Raw genomic sequence first — 11,061 nt, 5'->3', positions numbered from 1 at the left:
TGCCCACGTGTTTTGCCCAGTGAAGGGGCAACAGCTAGTTTAGCCGTTGGGGCTATAAATAGAAGTTGTGGCCGGCCTTGGCTGGTGCTGAGCACCCTTGGGACTTAGTGTCCATGCTTGGGGAGTGCTAGTAAAGCCTCTAACTCACATATACTTGATAGTGATCATCCGATTGTGTGACTGAGCGATTCTAGTGCGTTGCATTGAGAGATTGCATCGAGTGGCACTAGGTGTTCGTGTTGCAAGCCAGTGGTGCTTGTTACTCTTGGAGGTTGCCACCTCCTAGACGGCTTGGTGGCTTGTGACTCCGTCGAAGCACGCAAGGAGATTGTGCGGTGCTCCGGAGAAGAGATTGTGAGGGGTACGATGCTCACCCCGCGGGGATCGCGAAGAGCAACTCTAGTTGAGCGAGACGTGAAGAGCGACAAGTGGTCCGGCCGGGTCAAGTGCTAGAGCTTGTGGTAAGCACTCCACGTGGGAGAGTGTGACTTGCGGGTCACCACTAGCAAGAGGACCAGCGGCAACCTTGGAGCTTGTCTCAACGGGGACGTAGCTTGGTGGCAACCAAGTGAACCTCGGGAGAAAATCATCGTGTCAATTTATTCTTCCCGTTGGTTTGCAAGTCCCTAACACAAGCTTGTATTTATATTCATATATTTGTGCTTGTGTAGTTGCTCTTGTAATTAGTTAGCTTGTGTAGCTTGCTAGTTACCTTCTTGCTTGTGTAGCTAAAAGTAGTTCCCTTGCGTGACTAATTTGGTTTGTGTAACCTTGTTAGTCACATTGCTTAGTTTGTGTAGCTAAGTAAGTTGCGCTCTCTAATTTGGCATTAGTTGCCTTGTTATTGAGCTTGCTAGTGAGCTTAGGCTTTGTGCGCTTTGTCTCACTACTTTGAGTAGGAGCTCCCCCGGTTTGCAAAGTACTAGTTGCATAGGTTTGTGTGACCTTGCTCCTGAGCTCTTGCTAAGGTAGCACCTTGCTTGCTTGTTTAGGATCTTTTCAAGGTGCTAGAGAACTTAGATAGAGGGGTGTAGTCTTGGCTAGACCGATAGTTTTAATTTCGCATTTGTTTTGGTTAGCCGGCGTAATATATTTTAGAAAGGACTATTCACCCCCCTTTAGTCCGCAATCTCGACCCTTCACACGTGAGCTAAGAATAATCCAAAGCACACCACTCAACACAAACACTCCAAATATGACTTATAAACAATTTATGAAACATTCTACTGTTCAAACCAACAACTAGCCAAAAACAGCTCCCACTTGACCTAGATAAAACAGCAACAACGTTGTTTGTGATTTTTTTGTATCTTTAAACGTAACAGTGATGATAGTAAGTAAGGCCTTGTTTAGTTTCAAAATTTTTTGGGAAATGGCCACTGTAGAACTTTCTGTTTGTATGTGACAAATATTATCTAATTATAGACTAACTAAGCTTAAAAGATTCGTCTCACAAATTACAGGCAAACTATGTAATTAATTTTTGTTTTCGTCTATATTTAATGTTCCATGCATGTGTCTAAAAATTCGATGTGACAGAAAATCTTGAAAAATTTTGGGTTTTGAAGAGGAACTAAACAAGGCCTAAATAATCTACAAGCATGTACACATTACAAGCTGCAACTTTGGTATTCAAACAAAGTTCAAAATTTGTCATCTACTATTGTTAAAACAGCTTATAAACTGGTAGACATGTTCTGCCTTTAGCAGCAACAACATTCTTTAAACAAAACCATATCACCCAAGCCATCCAACTAAAAATTATGTAATTTTGTCATAACATAGAAACGTCCATTCTCTATGACTTTCGTATAATGAAGATTTGCATTAGAAACATCTAACATCACATAATAAAGCTTTGAACTTTACTGAATGTTTCTAACAGCCAAATTCCAAAATTCATATATGGAGTTATACTTAACCAAAAATTATGTTCTTAACTCTCTCCCTCCCCTCCCATAGCCGACCTCCCTCTTTTTCTCCCCATCACGTGATCTTCTCCTCCACCATGGTGGCACCTTGTTCCATCAAGTCCCCCCATCCAGAAGTGCAAGAAACTCTAGGATGGATAACAAAACGGATCAAGGGCGACGAGTCGCTTAAGCTTATCAGGCACTAATTCTCAGCCATGGAATAGTGTTTTTCTATCAGAACAAATCAGCATCAGCATCAGCCGAACAAATAGACAGGAAACCATGCTGGATTATACATTCCTCAGACATCTAACAGAGTTGAGATCTATACAACAGGCAACATAGAACCGTCATCCTCACGTTCATACAAACACTGGACCAAACAGAAGATCACGTTAAACACAAAACATTGGGACAAAAAGTTCATACGCAGGGCAGCTCTTCAGACACATATATGACAGAAGAAGAAAGCACGATCACTGCTGCGGCACATCTGACAGTTTGCTTCCATCATCAGCCTTGTCCCCCTTCCATCCTAGTCCAGGATGTGACGGTGCCTCTTTCTCGCCTTCGAAGTCGCGGGCGTCCCGCAGCGAGGCCTCGAAATCGGTGGAATCAATTGCTGTTGGGAGGAGGCTACCAATGTCATCCTTCGCTCCAAACCCGCCGGCCCGAATGACGTCCTCGGTGGAGATGGAAGCTTCCATGTTCACATCAGCTTCATGGCCATTGATTGGACTGGTGTTTCCATCATCTGACGGATTCAAGGCCTCTTGAGATTGGCTTGGAACACTGTCTGTCACTGCATCCGGGTTCTTTTGTTCAGCTTGCTGTTTATTGCTGAAGTTCTTCCCATCCATGCCTGGAATGAATTAGTAGATGTAAGATTCCTAGGCAAGAATACACAGGAATATAACGCTTAGGCCCTTTAGAATGCAAAAATTTCACAGGGATCAGTTCGTTTTGCCAGGAAAAATGAAGGAAGAAGGAATTCCCCACGTTCCAAAGTAATGTGAATAAAGGTTCATCGTACTGCTAAGTGGTGTTGTCTATACATCATCTTTTTTAGAACGCAAGTGTATACATCATAAACAAAAGAAAGTAGTTCCTGCAGGAACAATAAAACTAAATTCCTCTCCAAAACAAGGTCAAAGTAAACACAGTTTAGCTAACTGCTGGCTCCCCAAAATATCCACTGGAGTATGGTTTCCGTTGTAAGGAGACCATTTTATCTTTTTGAGACAGACTGAACAACTTCAAAAGGTTTAAGTACAAGAAGAAATTCCTCGCTAATTATGAATCGAAGTGTGATAATCGTCCACTACTCATTGAGGTGAAGCTGAAAACAACATTGCCATAAACCTCAAACCATGAAAGCTGAATAGGTAAAATCATTTACAGTTACAGCTTATTCAATACTTCACTAAACCTAAAAAGAGAGAAATTTCCACCCAGATTATTAAGGTGGGCACTCCGCAGCTGCTTTAGACAAACTGTGGGTCAGCACCAATCTAACAGTTCAGGCATTCAGCATAAAGCCATTGCAATTGCAACCACAAAGTTCAGTCAACTTATGGCTCAGTTGGAATTCAGTGCAAAGTTTGTAACAGTCTCAACTAGTGTTAGACACCCAATGCACTCCCCTACTCCGCCAATCGCCAAGACGTTGTAATAACAGAACATATTTGCCACTATCTGTCCAAACAATCCAACCCTTTCCCCTCCTGAGCAACAGACATCGACAAATCCCCCAAAGACCCACCTCCCTATCTCGATTTCTCAGCAAAGCTACAAATCAACGAGCGCCGGCCGCGTCCAGGAGTCCGGATTTGCGAGAGGAACACTCCAGCGACCAAGCAAGATACCCGTCCCTAGTCCCCACGAATCACTAGGGCAAGCCACCCGAAGTACGCGAGAACCCAACAGATACCAAAGGCATCATCGCACCTGCCGGCGGGTCGACGAGCAGGCTCAGCTGCGGAGGAGGAAGATTCAGGAACTCGCTGCCTCTTCTCCCGTCCCTCTGCTCCGCTGCGATCTACGCTTCGACCGGAGAAGTGTGGAATCGTTTGTTTGTTTCTCTTCGGTCAGCAGTCAGTCCACCAGGATGTTCTACTGCAGTCACGGATTGGATCGCCACGTGCCGAGCGAAGTGGTACATGGCGGGCTCTGTGAGATCGCTGAGCCCAATGGGCCACTAGGCTGGGCCATGGTTCCCTTTCGCTCAAAAAAAAAAGAGGAAACGTTATTGAGCCCAATAGGAAAGCGAACAGATTCACATGCTGCTCCATGAACACAGATCACAAAAAAACGTAGCAGAACACAGTCGAAGTGGTCAAGTAGAGACGCATGGCATACTGAAGGAGTGTACTACTGTATGTCTGTATCTGTATCTACTGAGCAAATGCATCACTAATGAGTAATAATGACGACAGTAATAATGTGCTAAACAAATCCATGGGATGGGGTAACGCCGTGCACTGGCATGCACTGTACACACGGACAGACTAGTGCTGCTACTCGAGAAGAGCTAGCCTAGGAAGAAGCCGCCGTGAAGTCGACGTGGTAGACCTCGCTCATGTCCGGCTGGAAGAGGCCGAAGTGCTGCTCCACGCCCTCGGCCTTGCCGTTCTCGTTGAACATGGCGAACAGGTACGTCTCCACGGCCTTCCCTGGCCGCCGCGGGGTGCCTCCGCCGACGTGCCGCACCACGTTGTTGTTGTACGCCGCCGCGTTCTCCACGGTGGCGCCGTCGCCGCCGCCGCCCGACGGCCACCCGGTCTCCGACACCACCAGCTCCAGTCCCTGCACCCCGGCCTTCTCCACCGCCGCGTGCGTCGCGTCCACGATCGCGTCGAACATGTTGGTGTACACCACCCCGCCGTCCGTCACCGACGACGACGACGCCGCGCTGGCGTCCGACGACAACAGCGCGTACCCGAGCGCCACCTGCCCGCCGCTGCCCGAGTAGGCGAAGTACGGGTACACGTTCACCAGCAGCGGCGCGCCCTTCGACGACAGGTACGAGACGATGGGCGCCATCACCGGCGCCGCCGCCTCGGAGAAGGCGCCCTGGGACGGCGGGTACGACGTGCCGAGCACGCTCGTGGCCACGGCCGTCGTGACGGGGACGCCAGTGACCCCCGCGGACCGGAGCGCCGACTCCAGGTTCTGCATGGCCGGGAGCACCTGCGCCGCGGCGTCCCCCGGGATGACCTCGTTGCCGGCGTTGATGTACCGGAACTGGACGGCGCCGGCGAAGGGCTGCACGTTGGTGGCCACCCACGACGCGGCGTAGGACGGGTCGGACGCCAGACGCTGGAGGTCCTCGTTCAGCGTGCCCAGGACAACGCCGATGCCGGAGCCCCGGAGCGCGTTCAGCACCGACGTGTCCGGGTGGAAGAGGCGCACGTAGTTGATGTTCTTGGCCTTGTACATGGAGATCACCTGCTCCGGCGCCGGCAGGTTGTTGGCGACCATGCCGTAGTTCACGCCGATCGCACACTCAGCTCCTGCATTATTAGTTTGATGATGGGTCAGGATTAGATTGGGACATCAATCCAAACAAAACAAAAGAAAGAGTGAATTTGATCTTCAACACAAGTAATCATCAGTTTGCGCAAATTTTCAAACTCAAAACTGTAGGCATTATGAAATGGTGTAGAAAAACGTAGCAGGTTGTGGCTTATTCCAGAGCAGAGCAGTGAAGGGAGTAGCTGAGAGGAGCAGCCAACAAATCTACAGCTACAGGGGACGAACTGCAACTACCAGGTTTCCAAGTAATTCCGTGCACAACTCCACGTCTCTTTTACATTTTTTTTCTACATACATAGCTTGCAATAACAAAGACGTCGTCATTCATAGTACTCCTTGATGTAAAATAAGCAATTGATATCACCTTTTGAACTTGGTGCCAAGGTCCTCACAATAGTCAAAGATATGCTTGTGAAAGGAAGAAAATACACCTTGGTGTCAAGGGTCCAAACACATCACTTTCAGTTCAGATGTTAAAATAAAGCTCAAATTAGCACCTTAGAGGATGGATTCTACGGCCAAAGGTCTCATATAGTTAGGCTCATAGCATGTCCAAGAGTCGATGCCCTAATTAGTCTAGGTTCATAGGATTGCAATGAGAACACATAAGAAAATTTGTTCAATGATGCATGGGCCAAACAGTTTACAAAGAAAATAATCCTCTTGCCTCTACTGTTTTCCATTACGCTAGCATGGTATTCAGTGATCCGTACGACAATCTCTCCATTTCTAGTGATTTTTTTTTGTCTGATGGGGCAAGCCTAGTAGCAAGGGAAAATCCGAAATAAAAAAAAGAATCGTGCATAGATATGTACGTATATGACATATTCGTCTCTGCTGCAGTGTTTTCCTATCAAATTAAGATGATATGGACATCTGACGGGAGACATAAAGCCCCGTCTTAAAAGGGCTCTACCTTTATATTTCGTCACGCAAAAGTGTGCTCGGCAGATTACTGCTAAAAAAAATCGGGTGAGATGTACTAACATCTAAACCCGTGATAAAAATATGTTTTTATTGTGATCTTAGGTAGGCCTTGGCCCAACTTTTCACACTCTGTACTGGCCGACGTGCCGTTTTAGTGAAAAGGAAAGGATTGATCTAGTGGCAATAGCAAACTAGAAGTTGGTCAGTAATTAGATACAGTAATTTGACTGCATCAAATCCAATATACAGTGCACCGTACAAAACATGAGTCCATTTCCAATGCCTGTCCTGCTAGTAGATGAAGTGGTAAAATATATTCCTTTGTTGGGTGAAAAATTGTGAACAAGTAAAAAGATATACGTACGAGAATCCATCTAAATACAATATAGCAACGTAGAAGAGGTGCCCTACCCTGTTTGGTTATAATTTCCAGGGAGACCCAACCAAGAACACAAAGGATAAACCTGTCAACCACCTCTACGGCTCTACCAGGAGGCAATAAACTTATCCCAGCCACAGACACCATTTGGCGCCCTCTTTATCCTAAGGTATCCCCCTTTACGGAAAACGTTATCCTAATGCAGGTGCAACTGCAAAACTCAGATCTAAGAAATACCACCAGCCTGAGTACCTGCCCACTTGAGAATTGGGATGCAGGGCCAGCAAAATTACAGTGGTAAGAAAGGGAAAGCATCAATAACATATCTTGAATAAAATATAGCTAGACAACAAGGTACTGACGAAAGAGGTCGATATGAACTGAAGAAAACAGGTTAAGGCCTTGTTTAGTTCGCAAAAATTTCAGTTTTTGACAACTGTAGCACTTTCGTTTTTATTTGACAAACATTACCCAATTATGAATTAACTAGGCTCAAAAGATTCATCTCACAAATTACAGGTAAATTGTGCAATTAGTTTTTATTTTCGTCTATATTTAATGCTCAATGCATAAGACCAAAGATTCGATGTGACGGAGAATCTTGAAATTTTTTGCGAACTAAACAAGGCCTTAAGCGCGGGTGCCGTACTGCAGGAGCATGCATGTATCATTTACATACATGCATCATATAAACTGGACTAATTAATCAAACGAAACGAAACGAAACGAAACGAAACTGCAGTCGAAGTGTTAATTGGCGGACTAACGTACAGTGCCGCACGGGCAAGAGGAACGCCATGGGCGGGCAGAAGAACGCATAGGTGATAGGTGAACTGCTCACATCACATGAAGAAGACGGGAGAGAAAAAAAATGAACTGAAGAAAGTGCAGGTGAACTGAACCCTCGTGCTGCAAGCACTCACCCTGAAAGGTCGCCAAGCAGAGCAGCAAGCTGCAACCAAGAACCCATGGCGCAGCCATCTTCGCCGCCGCCGCCGCAGCAACCGCCATCCTCACACCACCACCGCACGCCGTCATCCCTCAGAGCAGCTTTCAGAAAGCACAAAGCCCCCTCTTGGCCTCTTCTATGTTCTCTCCTCTTCTTGTGCTTGAAATGAAGAATCGGCCGAGAATTCCTCTCCTCTGCCTGATCTGCCCGATGTCTGAACTCTGAACTCTGCCCTGCCGTGCTCTGCTTCTGTTTATATAAGGCAAGAGCGAGCAGGCAACGGGCAAGAAGGGAAGAAGGCGAGCGAGGAGAACTGCTGTGTTTACGTGCGGGGACTGGGAGTGCCGTAGTGGGCGAGTATCCGACGGGGGCAGCCACCGAACCGCACGACTCGGCGAGACAACTGCAGGCACGCGCGCGCGCGGGGTCAAGCGAGCGCTGTGCTGTGCTGCCTCCCTCAGCTGCGGTTAGATACGAAACAGTTCGGGTGACTGAATCGACGGCGCGCTCGTGCGCGGTCCGCCACGTGGACCGGATCAGTGGAGGAGGAGGAGGAGGAGGGGGTCCGTTGGGGCTTTGACCGCGTCCGTCGTGATGGTGGTGATGGTGATTCAAGGCGGGATTAGGATTCATTCACGTACGATATGATATGATCTGGTTGTAGTATGTATCTGGTGAATCAAGTGGGGAGATATATGGGAATTTATCTGGCGTTTGATTTGATTTGATTGTTCACCGTGTCTGAAGATTTACTGAATGTTTTTTTTTTTGGGATGAATCTCTGTGTAATAATATAGCATACAATTTCGACGGTTTGTTTGCATAGGTTGCAATGGATATTTGCTAGGGTTCTTTTGCGAGATCACAAGTAAGATAGGCAAGGGCCAAAACGCACATACTGCTGCACGTCTCCGATTTGTATAGGGAAATAAATTCACAACCGTATTTATAGGTAAGTATTCCCTCCGTCTATAAATGTCCGTTATATTAAAGTAGTTTAAGTTGACTAAATTTACAGTAAATATTGTTCAAATTTATCTTTAAATTACTTTATTATTTCCTAATTAATCTAATGTTATTTATTTTATATCATAAATATTAGTAACTTTTTATAAATTTAATCAAACTTAAAAGCATTTTGGTTTTTAAAAATTCGAGAAATATACTTTTTAATGTACGGAGGGAGTAATAGTTTTTCCTTGCATGCATAGTATTTCCACTATTTCCAACAGTTTGTTAAAAGTACTTGGCATTTTAGGATTTTTGCCAAAACCAAAAAAAATAGTCTCCAATAAGTTGGCAAAACTATTTGGCAATTTTGTGAGCTTGGCAAAAATTTTCCCTTCACTTGGCAAATATGCCAAGTCCTCCATCACTTGGCATTATGTGTATCCTAATTTGCCAACTACTTTTGCCAACTTGTTGGAGGCTCAATTTTGTGATTTTGGCAAAAATCCTAAGATGCCAAGTTCTTTTGCCAAGTCCAAATAACAAATTGTTGGAGAAAGCTTCTTTTTCCACTTGGCATTTAGTTTCGAGACTTGGTAAAATTATAAATTTGTCAAGTGAATTTTTGCAAACTATTGGAGTTGCTCAGTGCATGCACAAAAATGGCAAAAGTGATTTACTCCATCCCTTCACAAAATGCGTAACTTTTTAGGTCATCTGGAGTCAGCCGTTCAAAGTTTTAATTGGTATATTCAAACGTACCAACAATATGTAATATACTTATGCGAAACTACTCTAGAAGATAGGTTGCATCACTTACGAACATTCAAACTCAATACATAAAAGTAATTTGAAGTTGAAAAACTAAAAGGGTTGACTACAGTCAACCTCGTCTAAACATTAGTGACTGGAGGGTTAATTTATTGGCATCCAAAACATTGGTAAGTGAAGCTACACCAAAGAAAAAGGCGCTTCCTAACAAGTCCTAAGATCTATCAACGGTTCAGCAAAAGAAAAAATATAAGGGCAATGAGATGTACTTCCTCGATTCACGAATACAAGGGATACAGGTGAATGGCGAGGCAAAAATCAAGTGCAGAAATATTTAAATTTACCTATATAACCCAAATGAAATTTACATACCAGCCTCCATGTTTAGATCGGCTTGTTCAACGTGGTTGGCAGCTTCACGTTCTCCATCTTGGACAACACTGACATCGTGCTCGGCAGCTTCTTAATTCATCATGTTCTACATGGACGATGACATCATGACAAGTTAGAGTAATAAACACTAAACAATTAACCCAAGATCATATATACTTTATCTATGGCGAAATGGAAGTTGCCTGCATTCATGTTGAGATCAAAAGGTGCTTGGTCTTCATTCAAGGCTGCATTATGTTCTTGATCTTGGACAACATGGATTTTGCCTTCCTCGAACTCAGCGGCATCTTCTCCATCTTTTGCAGCAGAAGCTTGCTGGTTTAGATCAGGTATTGCAGCTTCTTCACCTTCTTCAATTGGCGCTGAATTCAGATCTAAAGGCATGGCAGAGGTTAATTTTGTGCCTGTGCTTGATTTGTTCGTTGATTTCGGTTGCTGGTTTTTATACTCCTGTTGGACAGTTTATTTACACAGAAATGGAGGATACTATACTTGGCACCAAGGAGAACAGGCGACAGTGGGAATGTTTTGGCGATGGTGGGATGGAAGATTTGGTACACAATTTTTGGCTCCAAACTGTATGTTAGTGTTCCCAAATTATATATATAGTGCTGTCATGTGGAGACAAATATGGCAGAAATTTACGCCGGTGGGATTTTTTTGTTGGCACTAATCTCCTGCAGTGCAACTGCCGATTTAAAGCACGCGTTACTCGATCGATCACTGATCACAAATTTCATCTTCCACAATGAGTATTTATGGACGATAGAGGGACTATCAATTTTAAGAGGTGTGACCTAAGAGCACCCCCAACCGTTTGACAAATAGGTTTTGCATTCATGTATTTGCAAAAAAGTAAAAAAAAAAATCTATCCAACGGTTTGGCAATTCGGTTTTGCAATTTTGTTAACTTGGCAAATAGAGGGGAAGGACTTGCATATATGCCAAACCCCTCTGCGCTTGGCATCTCGTCCCTCGCGCGAAATCCGTCGCCCCCACACGTGGTCACGAGACTACTCCCTCCTCCCGCCGCCAGATTTTCTTTTTTGCCAAGTGATTAATACCAAACCATTGGAGATTGTCTCTTTTCACTTTTGCCATATTTATTTAGGACTTAGCAAACTCCCTCATTTACCCAACCAACTATACAAAACGGTTAGGCATGCTCTAAGACGAATAGCTTAGGCAATGTGACACCTAGCTAGTAGAAGCTGGCTAGGTGACAATGACACCATCCTGCAATAGAG

At 45.0% G+C, this 11,061-nt stretch overlaps 2 protein-coding genes across 2 annotated transcripts; both read right to left on the bottom strand.

Moving 5' to 3' along the window:
* LOC8077050 lies at positions 2,183-4,039 on the bottom strand. The gene is made up of 2 exons (XM_002439964.2): positions 3,861-4,039; positions 2,183-2,775 (listed from the first exon to the last, which is right to left on the bottom strand). The coding sequence occupies exon 2, from the start codon at positions 2,771-2,773 to the stop codon at positions 2,390-2,392; it is 384 nt and encodes a 127-aa protein (XP_002440009.1). The 5' UTR covers positions 2,774-2,775; positions 3,861-4,039; the 3' UTR covers positions 2,183-2,389.
* LOC8077049 (putative glucan endo-1,3-beta-glucosidase GVI) lies at positions 4,246-8,065 on the bottom strand. Its single transcript, XM_002439963.2, has 2 exons — positions 7,677-8,065; positions 4,246-5,425 (listed from the first exon to the last, which is right to left on the bottom strand). Exons 1-2 carry the CDS (start codon positions 7,789-7,791, stop codon positions 4,449-4,451), a joined length of 1,092 nt encoding a protein of 363 aa, XP_002440008.1. The 5' UTR covers positions 7,792-8,065; the 3' UTR covers positions 4,246-4,448.

Source organism: Sorghum bicolor, chromosome 9 (assembly GCF_000003195.3).
Source record: "Sorghum bicolor cultivar BTx623 chromosome 9, Sorghum_bicolor_NCBIv3, whole genome shotgun sequence".
In the NCBI taxonomy this organism is placed as follows: domain Eukaryota; kingdom Viridiplantae; phylum Streptophyta; class Magnoliopsida; order Poales; family Poaceae; genus Sorghum; species Sorghum bicolor.
The sequence above is the reverse complement of the archived record's forward strand: the minus strand, read 5'-3'. Positions and strand labels throughout refer to the sequence as shown.